General features: G+C 37.7%; 1 protein-coding gene across 3 annotated transcripts in view; it reads left to right on the top strand.

The window, feature by feature from the left end:
• TWSG1 (twisted gastrulation BMP signaling modulator 1) overlaps positions 1 to 19,759 on the top strand; it is a 70,364-nt gene that overhangs the window by 30,503 nt on the left and 20,102 nt on the right. For all 3 annotated transcript variants that reach the window (XM_037050357.1, XM_037050358.1, XM_037050359.1), the window contains exon 3: positions 4,696 to 4,795. In XM_037050357.1, the coding sequence (XP_036906252.1) occupies positions 4,696 to 4,795 (100 nt within the window). The remainder of the gene's footprint in view (positions 1 to 4,695; positions 4,796 to 19,759) is intronic.

Below are 19,759 nucleotides of genomic sequence, written 5' to 3' on the forward strand. Positions count from 1 at the left end.
TCTTTAAGTCATTTCCCTCATGCTTCAACTTTCTATAGCCTCCCACTTTGTGTTCTACCAGCACATTATAATCTGTAAGTATATTACTATTGTACATTATTCTGTTGCACTGACATGTAAAAGTACAGACATTTATTAAGAGGGTGTGAAGTAGATTGAATCTTGAGGGCTGGGTAATCCAGACAAGTTCAAGCAATTTTTAAATAGTCCTAGTTTTAACCTTCCATTAGTTAGCAGTGATTTTAGGATATTACTCACCCTTTTGTTTCAGTTTAAAACACCTCACAAATACCTGACAATAAAAGGCAAAATGAATACTTTTAAAAACTCAGTTTCTCTAATGGAAGACATTAAATTGACATTTATTTAAAATTATTTAGCGTTATATACATTCATTCATTTAACAGGCTACCATTTGGAAGCTGTAATGTTGAAAAGGAGAAATGGATTCTTGAATAAATGTGTTACTTTTCTAATTTGTTTCTCCTGAGTTAAATAGATAATGTAAATATAAGCAACTAAGATAGTAAAAGGGTATTTTCTATGTAAAATGTATATCAAAATTTAAAATAAGCTTTATTGGACTAAGTGGCAACCTTTATAAAAAACTAAAAACCAAAAAAGAATCTATATCCTTAACTCTTGATGGTGTTTTTTAAAAAAATGTGCACCCAGAAAATGTTCTCTCATTCTAAAGGCAGGTTTTCATGGAGAAAGAAGTCACAGACTATCCCTTGGTGACTGTTTTTCTACAATAGATTTCCAAGTACGTCTGAGCTTGTCTGAATCAAGCATCACCAGTTTTATGATGAAGCATCTGTACTCAGGGAGTCTCTGCCCGTTTAGTCCCTCTCTTTCTGACAGGCCTAGCAGTTACCTATAGTCTGCATTATGTGAAAAATAGCCGGACTTTACAGATATACATTGATTTCAAACCAACAAATTAGTTAGAAAATAGTACAAGTGTTCATTCTTCCAGTGCTGTGTAATGGCTAGGGGAGTTTCAGAGAAGAAAAAATTAGGAATTACATATCAGTTTTTATTATCAGTGTGATTAAATATCAGTGGCAAAAAATAGGTCATATTAGAATGATGAAGTGATTCCAGTAGTTTAGAAATGTAATGCGATGAATTTAATAGGAGCAAATATTATGTGCTACCTCATAACCCAGGGAAAGCCAAGTAGGCAATGGCAGCTACAGAATTTGGGTTTAATTTGGGTCAGTTTGGGAGTGGCTGTCTGGTGTTAAAGGCTAACAGAATTCCCTTGAATCTTCATTTATAAAGTAAGTTGTGTTAATTAGCTTTCGTTAAGTAACAAACCATCTCAGAGTTTAGTGGCATAAAATAATAACCATTTGTTTAGCGCTAATATTTCTGTGAGTTGGCAATTTGGACCTGTTATCAGCAGGGTGGATTTTCTGGGCCCATCCTGTGTCTGTTGTCAGCTGCTGGTTAGTTAGAAGCTGGGTGAGCTAGGATGGATTCAGGATGACCGACTTGCCAACCTAGCCTTCTCCCAGGCTACACACGGCAGCTGGGCAAAGTTCTAGGAGAAAGAGTGGAAGCATTCAGTACTCTTTGAGGGCTACACTGAGAGTAGATTTGATGTCACCTCTCTCTGTCTTTTTCTCTCCTCTCCTCCCCTCTCCCTTCTTCCCTCCCTTCCTCTCTCTCTAAAATCAATACACATATTCTCAGGTGAGGTTTAAAAAAATAGAAAAAGAACTGCTATTTTTATGATATACAACATACTAGAACAGTATGCATGGTGTGATACACTGTTTACAAAGAAGACAGCAGTTATTTTCCCTCACTATATTCACTCTCTTGGCAGTGTAACGTTGCCATTCCTCTGATCACGAGATACAGTCTATTTCCAGATAGGGTGATCTTCACCCTTGCATATAGGGTAATCTTCAGAGAGGAAGAAGCTGGGCGGGGAGAGAGACAAACATCGATATAAAAGAAACATCAACCAGTTGCCTCCTATGTGCACCACTATCATATTGAACCCGCAACCTCGGTATACCCCCTGACTGGGGCTCAAACTCACAACCTTTTCATGCACAGGATGACGCTCCAACCAGCTGAGCAGTCTGTCCAGGACAAAAATAACAGTTTTTATAGGATGCTTTTGTTCACACTCTATACATTGAGAAACTATAGCTCCTGCTTCAAGTTGGCTCTTCATTGAGATTAATTTAAACAATGAAACTAATAGCCGAAAAGCAGATTTTGTGCTTGTATTAAATTACTTTTTAAGGTAGTGTATGGGAGTAAAGTTATTGGTTATAAAGTAAAATGTTTTACTGTATAAATATTTCAAAATAAGGTAAATCCAAAATGTGTTTGCTAAATGTGTCCAGAAGAAAATACAGAACTTCTGGCCAAGATGGAACGTAGGTAGATGCACTTTGCCTCCTCGCATAACCAAAAGGAGGACAAGAACAAATTTAAAACCAGAAACAATGAGAACTGTCAGAAAATTGAACTGTATTGAAGTCCAACAACCAAGGAGTTAAAGAAGAAATATTCATCCTGACCAGTAGGAGAGGCAGAGATGGGCAGCTGTGGTGGAGAGGCCCTGGAGCACTGTGGTGATTGGAGAACCAGGGTGGGCAAGGCTGCAGGCAGCTGGGGGAGTAGGCTGTCCCACATTTGCATGTGGATAAATGGGAGGAACAACTGGGGAGCTAAACAGACCACACAACCCAGGATTCCAGCATTGGGAAATAAAGCCTCAAAAACTGTGGCTGTAAGAAACTGTGCTGGTTGTAGCAGTAGGAGAAACTCCTACCCTCACAAGAGAGTTTGCTATAGAGACTCACAGGGTCCTAGAATGTACACAAAACCACACACCAGGGAATCAGCACCAGAAGGGCCCAATTTGCTTATGGGTAGCAGGGGAAGTGACTGAAAGCCAGCAGAAAGCCTAGCAAGAGCCATTGTTCCCTCGTGGACCCCTCCCTCACATACAGTGTCACACAGCAGCAATGTGGGTTGCCCCACCATGGCAAATACCTAAGGCTCTGCCACTTACAACATAACAAGTATGCTGAGACAAAGAAATATGGCCCAAATGAAAGAACAGATCAAAACTCCAAAAATAGAACGAAGCCGTGAAGAGATACCCAATGCACAGTTCAAAACACTGGTCATCAGAATGCTCACAGAAATGGTTGGGTATGGTTGCAAAACAGAGGAAAAAGCAAAGGCTATGCAAAGTGAAATAAAGAGAAATATACAGGGAACCAACAGTGAAGGGAAGAAAACCAGGACTCAAATCAATGATTTGGAGCAGAAGGAAGAAATAAGCATTCAGCCAGAACAGAATGAAGAAACAAGAATTCAAAAAAAAAGAGAGACTTACAAATCTCCAGGACAACTTTAAATGTTACAACATCTTAATCATAGGTGTGCCAGAAGGAGAAGAAGAAGAGAAAGGAATTGAAATATTATTTGAAAATATAATGAAGGAGAACTTCCCCAATCTGGCAAAGGAACTAGATTTCCAGGAAGTCCAGGAAGCTCAGAAGGTCCCAAAGAAGTTGAACCCAAGGAAGCACACACCAACACACATCATAATTACATTAGCCAAAATTAAAGATAAAAGAATCTTAAAAGAAGCAAGAGAAAAGGAGACAGTCACCTACAAAGGAGTTCCCATCAGACTGTCAGCTGATTTCTCAAAAGAAACCTGGCAGGCAAGAAGGAACTGGAGAGAAGTATTCCAAGTCATGAAAGGGAAGGACCTACGTCCAAGATTACTCGATCCAGCAAAGCTTTCCTTTAGAATGGAAGGGCAGATAAAGTGCTTCTCAGATAAGGTCAAGTTAAAGGAGTTCATCATCACTAAGCTCTTATTCTGTGAAATGTTAAAGGGACTTATCTAAGAAAAAAGGTGATAAAAAATATAGACGGTAAAATGACAACAAACTCATAACTATCAACAGCTGAACCTAAAACGAAAACAGAAACCAAAACAAACTACAAAAACAAGTAGAACAGGAACAGAATCACAGAAATGGATATCATATGGAAGGTTATCAGTGGGAGGGGAAAGAGGGGAAATGGGGGCAAAGGTACAGGGAAAAAGAAGTATAAAGGATAGGTACAAAATAGACAGGGGGAGGTTAAGAATAGTATAGGAAATAAAGCCAAAGATAACCCATGGATATGAACTAAGGGGTGAGGATGCTGGTGGAAGGGGAAGTATAGGGTGGAGGGGAATCAAGGGTAGAAAACAAATGGGACAACTGTAATAGCATAGTCAATAAAGTATACTGTATTTTTAACAAGATTTTTCTTTATTTTTAGAGGGAAAGGGAAGGAGAAAGAGAGGGAGAGAAACATCATTGTGTGGTTGCCTCTCTCACACCCCCTGCTGGGGACCTAGCCTACAACCCAGGAATGTGCCTTGACTGGGAATTGAACTGGTAGCCCTTTGGTTCACAGGCCCCCCTGTTCAGTCCACTGAGCTACACCAGCCAGGTTAATAAAATATACTTTTAAAAAAAGAAAATACAAATGTACTTGACATGGTGGGTATTTACATTCCTATAACAATTAATGATTTTTAATAAAAAATGAAGAGTAAATTACTATAAATGCAAATATTTTTTACTGTAAAAAATAACAATTTTAAATATAGTTATTTGGAATTTTAAGTTTGAACATCTGTTTTATTTTTAGGAGCTCTGCCAGTGCCGACCTGGAGAAGGAAATTGTTCTTGCTGCAAGGAGTGTATGCTGTGTCTTGGGACCCTTTGGGATGAGTGCTGTGATTGTGTTGGTAAGGTGACATGCTGTAAAGTTTCTTAATATTTCTTATCACAAAGTCCTTGACTGTAAGAGACTTTAAAGAATATGTGGGCCCTGGCTGGTGGTTCAGTTGTTTGGTGTCATCCCGTACACCAAAATATTGTGGGTCAGGGCACATACCTAGATTGTTTGTTCCATCCCGTAGTCAGGGTATGTACCTGGGAAGCAACTTACCAATATTTCTCTCTCTCTCTCTCTCTTTTCTCCCTCTTTATCTCTCTCTCTCTCTTCCCCTCCCCCTTCTTCCCTCCCTTCCTTCCTTCCTCTATCTCTAAAATTGATAAACATATCCTCTGGCGAGGATAAAAATAAAGATTATAATTGTATTCTTTGTGTATAATCTAGTGTGTGCATAAGGCATACTAGGTATATAAAGCATTATTTTATATTACATTTGCTTATATTCAATGGTATTTACGTACAGGGTGGAGCAAAAGTAGGTTTACAGTTCATATAGAAAATAATACAAGAATTAATAAATAATAATACAAGAATCGAGTCTGTTTTGTGTACTTACAACTATAAACCTACTTTTGCCCCACTTTGTATATGTATATTAACACTTTTATAGAAAATGGCCTAGGAAGAAATTAAAAGTGCTTATCCTTGGGAAGTTTGTGAGGAGGAACAAAGGGATTTAAAAAAATTTTTTTTAACATTTTATTTATTTTTATACAGAATGGAAGGGAAGGAGAAAGAGAGCGAAACATCAATGTGTGGTTGCCTGTCATATATCCCACACCGGGGGGACCTGGCCTGCAACTCAGGCATGTGCCCTGACTGGGAGTCGAACCAGCAACCCTTTAGTTTGCAGGCTGGCACTCAGTGCACTGAGCCACACCAGCCAAGACGGATTTTTAAATTTTTTATTTTTAATTTTTTATACTGTTTAATTTTTTTAAGAAGCATGTATTATAGTTGTGAATAAAATGGGTATTTAGCATATTAAAAATAGATTATCTTTATATGAGACTTCAGTAAAACAACCTTGAGAAACTAAAAATTATTTTTAAGGGCTTTTTGAGGAAAGTCTCTACAATGTATGAAGTGAAAAAAGTAGCAGGTTGCAAAAGTACATTTATAGAATGCTATCATTTGTGTTTTAGAAAGAAAAGTTAGACTATTGCTGGGTGAAATACTCATCATCCTCTCTCTGACCAGTTCATTCTTTTTCACCCCTAAAACTGAAGTCCAGGTGCCTCCTTGTCTCGGAGACCTTCCTCATTTGGCAGAGATAGGATCCTCTGTGCTATTCACATTGCTTTCACTGTGTCATGTAGTGTGTGCTACTACAGGTGTTGCTTTGCATGTCTCTTCTAATAGAATATAAACTTAAAAACAGGGGTGGTATCATATTGACCTTTTAAAATTAATCTGTGTTTATCAAAGTGGGATATAGGCCCATAGTGCTAAGACAATCCCGTGTTGTGTCTCTTCTTTCTAATCCTTTAATCTGTGCCAGAAGCACCCACTTTCATCTTTTTGGTATTGTATTACTCACATAATTCTAAATAATGTTCTTATGTTATTCTCATGTTTCTATGGTGTTAGAAACTATTAGTTAACTTCTTATTATGGGAGATGATGATTTAGCTCTCTTATCTCTTACCTTTCCAATGCAGTTTTATCGCTACTTCTAATTAAATCGATAATTTGATAATCCATTGAATAAATTAGTATGGCATACTAGTTTGGGATACAGTAGTGTAAACACTGATTTACTAAATGAATAATCCTATCATCTGTTTTTTTTTACTGGGTTATATATACTGAGATTTTATTTTCCAGGCTCTGTATTAATGTTTAAAATTTTGCCTTTTCAGTTTTAATTTCCAAGAGCCCTTCTGTGATTGTCCCTTTGGGGGGACATGCTGTTCTTTTCCCCCCTCTTTTTGTTAAATGTATTAAGGTGACAATGGTGAACAAAATTATACAGGTTTCAGGTGTACAGTTCTACAACACATCATCTGTACACTGTATTGTGTGTTCACCACCCCAAGTCATGTCTCCATGTGTCCTCCCTACTACAACTCCCTCCCTGTCCCCCCAGTACTGTTGTGTTATGGATGTCTTTCTTATCTTCCTGGGACTGGTAATTAGAGAGTTTGGTTGTTACAGTTTTTCCTTCTACTGTTTGCACTGCCTCCATTTCCTCAAATGTCTAGTGATCTGGACCATATGTAATAGTCACTCTAATGCCGTCTAGAAGTCCTGTGCTTATAGACAGGGCATGGAATCTAGTTTGCCTCATTCTTAGTTGATTGCAGGACAGGCTGGCTTTTTCACAGAGGAGTCCTCTATCTCACTATCTGTAGATGTTTCCGTTTGGGGTTGTACAGCTTTTTCAGAGGAGAATCTTGTTTCTTGCCTTGGGTGGGGCTGGGGTAGTTTGGCTGGCTGCTGATGCTCTGGGATTCCAAGGGGTGATGTCATTCACTCTCCTTTTCATCCTCATCTTCACTCTACCATTTTTGGTGTTTCTAGTCCAGGGCCTCTTTGGTTTAATTTCTCCAATGAATAGCCCTCTCATCTCCTATAGTTGTGGGAGAAGAGAAGCAGAGATATGAAGGCATAACCATCCTTAAAATTTAAAGCTCGCCTCTAAAATACCTGGTGTCTCCACCCCCTGAGTCTTCCCAGAGTTCTGTGGTTACATCTTCCTGGGAGGAGACTGATGAGTCAGTTACATTTAGCTCCTAGTTCTTCCTAGGCGGAGTTGTTGTTTCAGTTTGTTTTTCCTCATTGTTTTGTAGTGAAATTTTTAGAGAACTGGGGCAGAAGTGTTTTTTTCTCTATTATCCTAGATTCGTCTTGGTATTTCTAGTAGCTTAATATAGTGTCTAGCACATAGAAGGTACTCTAATATACAGAAGCATTTTATAATACTGGAAATGTATTATTCTCCTAAGATAAACAGTTTATGCTGTGCTCTTGATGCCTGTAACTTTTTAAAAAATAATGTCAGGTCAATTAAAAGAAGCTTTGAATTATTTTACATCATTAAATGTAAGTTAATTTAATATGTACAATGAAAGTAAAAAAGAAAGTAAGCATATTAACCCCTAATGTACATATACAAGCATTTAATTTAACGTGGATGCCACAAACACAAATGCACTTTTGGCATTGCCTAAAACAATGTGTGTGCCCTGGCTGGTGTAGCTCAGTGGATTGAGCGCGGGTCTGCGAACCACATGATCGCGGTTTGATTCCCAGTCAGGGCACATGCCTGGGTTGCAGGCCAGTTCCCAGCAGGGGACACACCGGAGGCAACCATGCATTGATATTTCTTTCCCTCTCTCCTTCCCTTCTCCTCTAAAGATAAATAAAATCTTTAAAAACAAAACAAAACAAAAAAACCCAAACAGACAAACAAACAAAAACCAATGTGTGTGAATGTGTGTGTGTTTTAACCATAACACAGGGGTAACAGTGCCATTCAGCTTCTTCTGGGAAGGGAAGTCTGTAATTCTTCTACTGAGAATGAATAATTATACATGTTCATATCTCTACAGTTTTAGAAGCAACTTATATTTTTCTGGGCTAGTTCCCATGTTAAAAATTATTTACCTTTGAGGATTTAAACTTCCAGAGAGTTTATAATGTCACTTTATGTTTCATTTTAAATTAAATTAATCTTTTTACTTCTTAGGACAAAATGTAGATATTTCAGGGTTTTTGTACAGCAGTACTCTTTCAACCACATTGTAAGCAGTTCTCTTCCACATTACGCTTTTTTGATGTCCTTTGTAAACCTGTGGCCGCTCCTCTCTTTTAAGTTGAAATACTCCCAGTACTTTTCATGGGTGGCACCCAGACCTCTGAGAGGACTGAAATTAGAGTTCAACATTCCATTTCTGTCTCATGCTTTGGACTTTTTAGCTCATATCTTGTCTAGCAAGCTTTCTTTTCCAGCTGCCTTATATAAGAAAATTAGTGCCTTTTTTCTGATTTTTTCTCAAGGTCAGAGAAACCACTATAGTTCGTGTTCATCCCTCCTGTCCTGTGGTTTTTGGAACCTAGATCTCTATCCACAAGTGCTTTTTTTTTACATCACAACATTGTTTATTATGTGAATTTTTTGCAATACAAACAAAAAATACAGAGATGCAATATATGAATACTGCTAAAAGCAGAATGTTGACTTTTTTTTCTTTTTGAGAGGCCATGATTTCCAGTACTAGTGAAATAAAGAGACTGGACATAGATAGAAAGAAGTTGGTTGTTAGCTCCAATTTTGCCTAGAAATGATCTATAAATGTATTTTTCTCCTGCTACTTACTATACAGTGTAAAAAGAGAATGAAAAGAAAGTTCCTTTTAGGTGCTATATTCTATTTTACCAGGGCCATTATATGGAAAATAGCTAAGTTAAATGTTATTATAAAAATTAAATAGTAATGAGATTCTGGCTAAAGAGGGCAGTAAATGAGAATAATATATATTTAAAGAATCCAACATACAGACAAAAAAAGGCTGTTACAAAAAAGCTGTAGGTGCGTGGTAGGTATATACATTCTTTTTTCCATGTGTAAGTTTATACAACGGAAGTGTCAAAAAATAGGGTCAGCTGTGTTAGACTAAATTACAGTATTGTGTACGCTGCACTGGGTGGAACCTTTGTATTATAACTACCATAGAGAAACATAGTTTGTATCACATTATGGCAATTTATCCTCAGTGAAAACCTTTCAGAGTCCTTTTATTTTGGAATATCCTGTAAGCAGTCTAGCCACCGGTACATGATTGTACAATAGTAAAATGTTCTCTTGCATTAAATTAAAGACATCTGTTTAATAAAAAAGAAAGAAAGAAGGAAAATGTAGAAAGGTGCTTAGAGCTATTAGTTTCTAAGTACACAACACCCTAGACAATTCAAGGCATCTTAATCTCCATCAAGAACAAAAAATAATAATTTTTTTCATGCTGTTAAATTCATCACTAAGGATAAAACTGGTACAGATTGGTCTAATGGATCCAACGAACACTGATGTCCAAACTGGCATATTGGCAATTAATATGTAACTGATGGTCAGTAGAGAATTTAAAAATCTTCCCTTCTTCCTTTCCAAGGTTCTTGAAGCATTCTGTTGTTCAAAAATACATTATTGGGCTTCCCAGTTGGCTTTCTTATGTTCAAACTGATGATGTTTTTCCTCTAATTCTTTGTTTTTTGCTTCCGGGTTCTTTTTCATTTGCTCATGATGCCATTGGAGCTCAGCCTCAGAGTCCTTCAGTTTCCGAACTTTTTCTTTGACCTCCATCTCCATCTTCTTCATCTTAGCTACAGGCTCCCCTCTTCCCTCTTCCGTTTGTGCCAGAGGGTTCTTAGTAAGCTGCCCTTTTTTCTTGTTATTATCAACTCCACTGTAAGTCACAGTGACTAGTTTTCTGCTCTGGTAATTCACATAGTGTCCATTATTCGTGACATCTTCCAAGCCCTGTGTGCATGTGTGTTCTTATCAACATATGTCTTAGAACTGTGAAATCGCTGTGTTCACTATTTTCAACTGCTCGGTTAGTCATACTTACAAGTGCTGGCTGCTGTTGGCACTGACTTCACACAAGCTTTTTTTGTTTTGTTTTGTTTTTACTTTTCCAAATATATACAAAATAAAGTGTTCAATGAACTGCCCTGTACTTGCTCCCCATATTCAATAGCCATACTTGTTTCATACATTTATCAGTCTGGCTAGCCTGTTCCTCCTTATCTTTTGTTGGAGTGTTATAAATAATTTCACTAAACCTCCAAAGTTCCTAAGTTATGCTGCTCAACAACAACAACAAAGAGTACATTTTCTTATATAGTACAGTGCCATTGCCACACCTTCTTTAGTACCACAATACTTCTTTAATATTTAATACCTAGTCCATATTCAGATTGCCCTAATTGACTAAACGTTGTTTATAGTTATTTTTAGTCAAATTAAAATTTCCACAAAGTCTGTGTACTGAATTTGGTTGTTACATTTCTGAAGTTTATTCTAAAACAATTCCTCTTCCCCTCACCGCTTTTTAAAATTGCATTGACATGTTGAAGAAACTAGTGAGTTACGATGGATAAATACCACACCCTGGGCTGCTTCCTGTGCTTGTTTAACTTGTTACTTTATTTTCTGTATTTCATATGGACTGGAAGTTAGAGCTAAAGGCTGATTAGATTCAGGTTCAGTTTTGGGGAGCTGGGGTACAGTGGTACAGTGCACAGAATAATAACAATCTAGTGGCCCTGCTGGTGGCAATGCTAGGATTGATCAGTGACTTCAGAAGGTGAAAATACGATTGATCCCTTGGTGATAAGTTCCCTAACAGCCTTTTTAAAAAAAAATATTTTATTTATTTATTTTTAGAGAAAGGGGAAGGGAGGGAGAGAAAGAGGGAGAGAAATACTGACATGAGAAAGAAACTGATCAGCTACCTATTGTATGCACCTCAAACCCTCAACCCAGGCATGTGCCCTGGTGGGGATTCAAACTGGTGGCTTTTTGTATTGTGGGACAATGCCCAACCAACTGAGCCACACTGGTCAGGGCCCCCCATGTCTTTCCTAGTGGCTTCACGCTTCACGGATGACTATCGATATTGTCAGTGATGGTGGGAGAGTAAATGGAAGCTACCCTAACCTCCTCCCAGGACCAAACTGGAATTACAACTAAATTATAGAAAAATCATCCAAAATAAGTAACTGAACACTGGAGGCTGGAGAGAAGCCTTATAACCATGCACACACGGAAGAAGCCACATCACCACAATGTGACTGCTAGGTAGTACGCAGGAGGTGCGAGAGGACTGAGTGGGCTCCCATGGGCAGCAGCTAAAGGTCCAGAGGGATATTTCAATGGCTGGGGGTTCCTCTTGAGAAGTGTGTGCTCTAAACCTCATGCTGGGCTCCCCAGCCTACAGCACCAGAACCAGAAGAGAAACCCAAATGACACATGGCTGTGAAAATCAGCAGGGTCTCTGTCTACCACAGAGAGATGGTTGGAGACAGAGAGAGCTTCTTAAAGAGATAATACACAAAATTTTATTTGCAGCCACTTACCCTGGGCTCTGGCAGAAAGAGGGCAGAGTGGACTAGAGACATAAGAGGAGAGTCTGGGGTTGTTGGCTGTGGGGAGACAACTGAAGGAACACCTGCCAGGATTTTGTACTGAGTCATTACCCACACTGCAGAGACCATCATTTTCAGGCAAAGCAACCCCCTCCAAATGGCATCAGCCTGAAGGGAAGTGGTAGCCCCACCCACAGGAATTACTCTGCCGCACCCTGTGGTACTTAAACCCAGCTGCTGAGCAATACAGGTGGAAGACATACACTCTTTAAGCTTAACGGAAAGCCTGCAGGCAGAGGAGGATCTCTGGGAGCTCTGAGAATGTAGCTACCCTCTCCCAGGCCTGGTAAAAGCCAGCTTTGTTGTGCAGCCTGCTTCATTCTGCTCACAAACAAGCCCAGCAGAGGGAACCACAAGCTCTGGATCACTGATAGCTCCGAACAGATTGTCTAGGGCCAATCATAAGCAGGGTTTGACTTAGGCCTTCACCAGGGTCTTTCAGATCTACCTCATACATAGAAACAAAGAGGCAGCCAAAATGGGAAGACAGAGAAACAGACCCTAAATAAAAGAATAAGAGAATTCTACAGAACAAGAATTGGGTGAAATAGAGCAACTAATTTTTCAGATGGAGAGTTTAGAGTAATGATTATAAGGATACTAAACAGCATGTAAAAGGACACAAACCATAAAAAAGGACCAGTCAGAAATAAAGAATGCAATATATGAAATAAATAGTATATTGGAAGGGATAAACAGTAGATTAGATGAAGCAGAAGATCAAATCAGTGGTTTGGAAGACACAGTAGAAAATAAACACCCAAGCCAAGCAGAAAAAAAAATTGAAAATGAGGGGAGTTAAAGAAACATCTTGGACAACATGCAGCATAACAACATCCACGTCATAGGAATACCAGAAAGAAAATTGAGAATGAGCAAGGGAACAAGAATGTATTTGAAGAAATAATGACCAAAAACTTCCCTAATATGGTAAAGGAAAAAGATACACAAGTCCAGGAAGCTCAGAGAGGCCCAAACAAGTTGGACCCAAAGAGGCCCACACCACCACACATCATAATTAAAATTACAAGGTTTAAAGACAAGGAGAGAATCCTAAAAGCCACAAGAGAAAAGCAGGTAGTTACATATCCAGTTATTTAACAGAAACATTTCAGGCCAGAAGGGAGTGGTGTGAAAAGGTGATGAAAAGCAAGGACCTACAATGAAGGCTACATTACCCAGCACGGCTATCATGTAAAATTGAAGGAGAAATAAGGAGCTCCCCAGACAAGAAAAGGCTAAAAGAGTTTGTTAACACCAAACCAGTATTGTAACAAATGTGTTCAAGGGCTTGCTTGGAGGATGGGGGCAGCACAAGGGGAAAAGCAGAGGAAAATAGTCTGAAAATAAGATGGCATTAATTACTTATCTATCAATGATCACCTTAAATGTAAATGGCTTAAATGCTTCAGCCAAAAGACATAGGGTAGCTGAATGGATAAGAAAACAAGACCCATAGATATGCTACCTCCAAGAGATAAATCTTAGATGGAAAAATATACAGAGACTAAAAATAAAAGATGAGAAAAGATATTTCATGCAAATGGAAAAGAAAAAAATGAGACAGCTGTACTTATACTAATAAAACACACTTGAAAAGCAAGGCTATAATAAGAGACAAAGATGGACACTGCATAATGATCAAGGGAACTATCCAACAAGAGAATATAACCCTAGTAAACATTTTTGCATCTAACACAAGAGCACCTAAATATGTGAAGCAAATCTTGATGGGCATAAAGGGAGAGATCAACAAAAATACAATCATAGTAGGAGATTTTAACACCCCATTGACTTCAGTGGATAGACTTCCAGGCAGAAAATCAATAAGGAGAGAGTGGCATTAAATGGCATGTTTTTTTTTCTCTTTGTCTTTTTTCCCCCTTAATTGAATGTCCTGGAATTTCTTCTATATAATATCTTTTTTTCTTTGGTAGTTACACAGAGAACCCTGGTGTTGGCTGTAAAGCTTTATGTACCCATTTGTCCATAGGGGGACATTGGGTTATTTCCAATCTTTTACTATTACAAATAACACTATAATGAAAAATCTTGTGTAGAAAGTCAATTTCATATAATATTAGTAGATATTGTCAGATCCTCCTTCAAAAGAATTATGTCATTTGCCTTCCCATCAGTGCAGTGTAGCCAAGTGCCTTGTCCCAACAACGTTACCAAGAAATTATGTTGTGAAACATTGTTGTCATTAACAAACTTTTGGGTTTTTGTTAATCTAACAGGTAAGAAATGATCATTTTAATTAAAAAAATTTTTTTAAGATTTTATTTATTTATTTTTAGAGGGGAAGGAGAGAGGGAGAGAAACATCAATGTATGGTTGCCTTTCATTCGTCCCCTGCTGGGAACTGGCCTGCAGGGAACCGGCCTGCAACCCAGGCATGTGCCCTGACCTGGAATCAAACTGCGATCCTCTGGTTTGCAGACTCGCGCTCAATCCACTGAGCTACACCAGCCAGGGCTGATCATTTTAATTTTTATTTTTCTTGTTACCAGTGAGACTCTGACTTCATTTGTAAGTTAAGAACTACTATTTATTTATATTTGCTTTTTGGTGAATTGTTTGTTTATATCTTGTGCCCATTTTCTCCTGGGTTATTGTTTTATTCATTATTTAGAATTTTAAAACATATATATGGGATATAACCCCAATATCTGTATTATTAGCTACATACTTTTCTCAGTTGATCATTTGTATTTTAACCTTGCTTTGTTATTTTTGATCCTGAAAAGTTTTTTATTTTATGTAGTCAACTTTATTAGTTGGAAGGGATAAACAGTAGCTTAGATGAAGCAGGGAATCAAATCACTGATTTGGAAAATATAATAGAAAATAAACAGCCAAGCCTAGAAGCAAAAAAAAAAAGTTTAAAAAATGAGGGGGAGTTGAAGAAACATCTTGGAAAACATGCAGCGCTACAACATCCACATCATGGGAATACCAGAAGGAAAACTGAGAATGAACAAGGGAACAAGAACGTATTTGAACAAATAATGACCCAAAACTTCCCTAATATGGTGAAAGAAAAAGAAACATTGGTGTTTTCTTTGATTACTTACATATTTTTGAATCATAGTAAACTCCCTCACTCTCAGATGGTACTTGTATGAATTTATTTGTTTGTTTGTTTGTTTGTTTGACTTATAGCTTTCTAGTAGATTTGAAATTTATTCTGGTTTATGTGTAAACTCTGTATCCAATTTTTTCTTTTTCAAACAACTACCACTGTTTATTTAAATATTATTTATAAAGTCCTAAAATGATTATTCAAAAGCCTATCTTTCCCCCACACATATGGTATACCAGCTTTATCATACGCACTTTGCTTTGTTTCTGGTTATTCTGGTCATTGCTGTGCCTATTCACGCATCAGTAGCATGCTGTTTTATTATTTATTTATTTTAAGACATAGGAGCATTTTTAAACCCTCACCCTAGGATATGTTTATTGATTTTAGAGACAAAGGAAGAAAGTGGGGTTGGGGGTGTGGGAAGAAAGAAAAAGAGTAATCCGTTGCCTCCTGTATGCATTCCAACCCAGGATGAACCCACAACCTAGGTATGTGTCCTGACTAGAAATTGAACCTGCAGACTTTTGGTGTCTGGGACAAAGCTCCAACCAACTGAGCCACCTGGCCAGGGCAATACCATGCTGTTTTAATGTCTCTTAGGGTTAGGACCCTTTCTTCTGCTAGAGTGTATTATATTAATTTCAAATACACACACACACATACTAGAGTCGATAAGAAGATTTTTTCTTCCCTGTGGGTTTGCATGTGTTATTTGTAAAGGACTTCTCAACCAGGCTTAGTTGTGGAAAACAAATAATCAAAAAATTATTAATATAGTAAACAAAAAGAACACTGACTTCATTCTTCAATATGTTTTATCGATTATGCTATTACAGTTGTCCCATTTTTTTCTCCCTTTACCCCCTGTGCCCCGCATGCCCTCTCCAGATTTCCCACCCTTAGTTCATGTCCATGGGTCATGCATATAAGTTCTTTGGCTTCTCCATTTCCTGTACTTTTCTTAACCTCCTCCTGTCTATTTTGTACCTACCATTTATGCTTCTTATTCCATGGGCCTTTTTCCCGCATTCTCCTTCTTTCCTCTTCTCCAATGATAAGCTTCCATGTGATCTCCATTTCTGTAATTCTGTTCCTGTTCTAGTTGTTTGCTTAATTTGTTTTTGTTTTAGGTTCAGTTGTTGATAGTTGTGAGTTTGTTGTCATTTTACTGTTCATATTCTTTATCTTCTTTTTTTTAAAGATAAGTCTCTTTAACATTTCATATAATAAGGGCTTGGTGATGATGAACTCTTTTAGCTTGACCTTATCTGGGAAGCACTTTTTCTGCCCTTCATTCTAAATGAAAGCTTTGCTGGATAGAACAATCTTGGATGTAGGTCCTTGTCTTGCATGACTTTAAATACTTTTTTCCAGCCTCTTCTTGCCTGCAACATTTCTTTTGAGAAATCATTTGATAGTCTTATGGGCACTCCTTTGTAGGTAACTGTCTCCTTTCCTCTTGCTTCTTTTAAGATTCTGTCCTTATCTTTAATCTTGGGTAATTTAATTATGATGTGTCTTGGTGTATTACTCCTTGAGCTTCCTAGACTAGGAAGCTTCGTTGGGACTCTGAGCTTCCTAGACTAGCATGTCTACTTCCTTTGCCAGATTGGGGAAGTTCTCCTTCATTATTTTTCAAATAAGATTTCAATGTCTTTCTCTTCCTCTTCTCCTTCTGGTACCCCTATGATTCAGATGTTAGAACATTTAAAGTTTTCCTGGAGATTCATAAGTCTCTCATTTTTTTTGGATTGTTTCTTCATTCTGTTCTGGTTGAATGCTTATTTCTTCCTTCTATTCCAAATCATTCATTTGAGTCCTGGTTTTCTTCTGTTTACTGTTGGTTCCCGATATATTTTTCTTTATTTCACTTTGCATAGCCTTCACTTCTCGCTTCTTTTTGCAGCTATACTTAACCATTTCTGTGAGCATCCTGATTACCAGTTTTTTGAACTTTACATGTGATAGGTTGCCTGTCTCTTCGTTGCTTAAATCTTTTTCTGGTGTTTGGATCTGTTTTTTCATTTGGGCCATGTTTTTTTGTCTCAGCGTGCCTGTTATATTGTAAGGAGCAGAGCCTTAGGTATTGGACTGGGCAAGGGAACCTGTTTCACTGCATTGTGGCACTGAATGTGGGGGAGGGGTCTGAGAAGCAACAATGCCACTTCCTTAGCTGTCAGGACACTTTCAGTCACTTCCTCTGTTACCTGCTAGTGAGTTGCACCCTTCTGGTGCTGATTCCCAGGTGGGTGGGCTTGTGTATGTTCTAGGACCCCATGGGCCCCTCCAACAAACTGTGAGACTGGCAGTTTCTTCCACTGCCACAACCCTCATAGATTTTTACAGCCAGAGTTTTTGAGGTTTTATTTTCCAATGCTGGAATCCTGGGTCGCGAGGTCTGTCTTGCTCCCCAGGTTTTCCACCTGGTTTATCTGCACATGAATGTGGCACTGCTCATTCCACCAGCCATCACCTTGCCCACCTGGCCCACCAGATGCCTCCTTGCCATGTGTCTTCTCCAGCCCTCCTACCAGTCTAGACAAATGTTTCTTCTTTACCTTCTTTGTCGTTGGACTTCCATGGAGTTTGGTTTTCTGGCAGTTCTGGTTGTTTTTTGTTTTTAAATTGGTTTTTATCCTTCTTTTGGTTATGTGAGGAAACAAAATATATCTACATATGCCTCCATCTTGGCTGGAAGCAGACTTCATTTTTTTAAACTTTTTTTTCTGAGACTTTCTGCCCTAAAGAATAAAAACGGACCATTGGATACTATTAATTTTTTGTGTAATTTAAATGCTATTTTTTGTATTCTGGGTTTAGCAATAGACTGGACTTCAGGATAATGTGCAACAGTAACAATTAGGTCTGAGCTTTTAAAAGCAGCCATGAGCCAGAACAGTAGCATGGGCTAGTTAAACTAAATCTAGCCTAACCTGAAATGGCCTTCTGTTTTGACTTGTATTATTATTTACTTGTCTGCTTTATAGTTTCTGTTGTTTAATTTTTAGTTTATGTTTATAGTTCTGGTTTTAACCCCTTAGATTAATTTTATCTGTTCTATAATTTTCTATAAACAGAATTATGTAGTACCACACAGTGACGTAAAGTCCATTTTAGAAGAGATTTACATAGGAACTGACTTAAAGAGCTCCCAGTAGCCAAAACTGGGAAAATTAAGAAACAAAATAAAGTAATATTAGATTATAACCCAGAATATAGAATTAATCTGCAGTGTCAAACTCACTTTCACCAGGGGCCACATCAGCCTCATAGTTGCCTAAAGGGCCAAATGTGATTTTAGGTCTGTAACTACTCCTTAACAGTTAAGGTGTTGAAATTACATTCAGCCCTTTGAAGGCAACTGTGAGGCTGATGTGGCCTCCAGTGAAAATCAGTTTGACACTCCTGGAATAAATATTCATGGATCTATACTGATATAAGTAAATGATTAAATAAATAAATTATTGGAGGAGAAGAGATAAATTTCCCTTGCATAAGAATTAGAAATAACTTTGTAGATACTCTACCCTCAAGGAGGAGGAGCATAACTCCATACTCCTTAAGTATGGGTTGCTCATACTGACTTCCTTTTAAGGGGACAGTATGGAAAGGAGGGTAGGAGGAGAGTAACTTTGCAGTGAAGAAATCCGACATATACTATTTCAACCAGGTGTTTAAGATCAATATCAGCAGTCATAAATCTTTTTGATAGACTGTACCCCTGATGTGATACGATGAAAACAGCAGTTCACTTCTGTAGTTTCCTCCCAATAACCCATAACCCAGATTTCATAATGAAAAAAATGGGCAGGCTCTGAAAGTGGGGTATCCTACAAAATACCCAACCAGTACTACTCAAAACTGTCAAGGTCATCAAAAACGAGGAGAGCTTGAGAAATTGCCCCAGCCCAGAGGAGCCTAAAGAGACATGACTAAATGCACTGTGGCATCCTATATGGGATCCTGGAATGGAGAAAGGACATTAGGTAAACACTATAGAAATCTAAAGTGTGGACTTCAGTTAGTAATAATAACAGTGATTCATTAATTGTAATAAGTGTACCATACGATGTAAGATGTTAGAATAGGGGAACATAGGTGAGGGGCTATAGAAGAACTCTTCTATCTTTTTAATTTTTCTATAAAACTATTATTAAAAAGTCTATTAAAATAGATTACAGAGAGAAAAATAGCATGGACAATATGACCCTATAAGAAGAATTACTATCCAAGTATTTTATGGTCAAAATAAAGAGATTTATTTGAAGAAAATTTCTTAGGGTTTTTATTGGGGGTGCACTAAATGTACAGGTAAATTTGTGGAAAGCTGGTATAGTTTTAATATTGAATAGTTTTAATATTGAATTTAATATTTAATTAAATTTAAAATGTTTATCAGTACATTAAAACAAAGAACAGTAGTAATGGTACTGTAAAAGTAGGAACTCAGACAAGACTCTACTGTTGAATGAATTAATTGTAGGCATTTGTATCTTGATCCTTCAAAGATATCTTGAGAACAAAAGATTCTAATTTCTTACATCATGCATCCATATACTCTGTGTGACTCACTTGTAAAACAATTTTTAATTCTTTAACATGTCAGTGTAATAATTTCCAAATTAGATTAATCTAGTTGGTCAAGTAATATTTTGTGAAAATAATACTAATGCTTACATAACATCTTTTATGTATTAAGCACTTTTCGTATATTAATTCATGTAGCCCTTTTAACAA

This window comes from Sturnira hondurensis, unplaced genomic scaffold, assembly GCF_014824575.4.
Source record: "Sturnira hondurensis isolate 20B ecotype Veracruz unplaced genomic scaffold, ASM1482457v3 Scaffold0006713, whole genome shotgun sequence".
Classification (NCBI taxonomy): Eukaryota; Metazoa; Chordata; class Mammalia; order Chiroptera; family Phyllostomidae; genus Sturnira; species Sturnira hondurensis.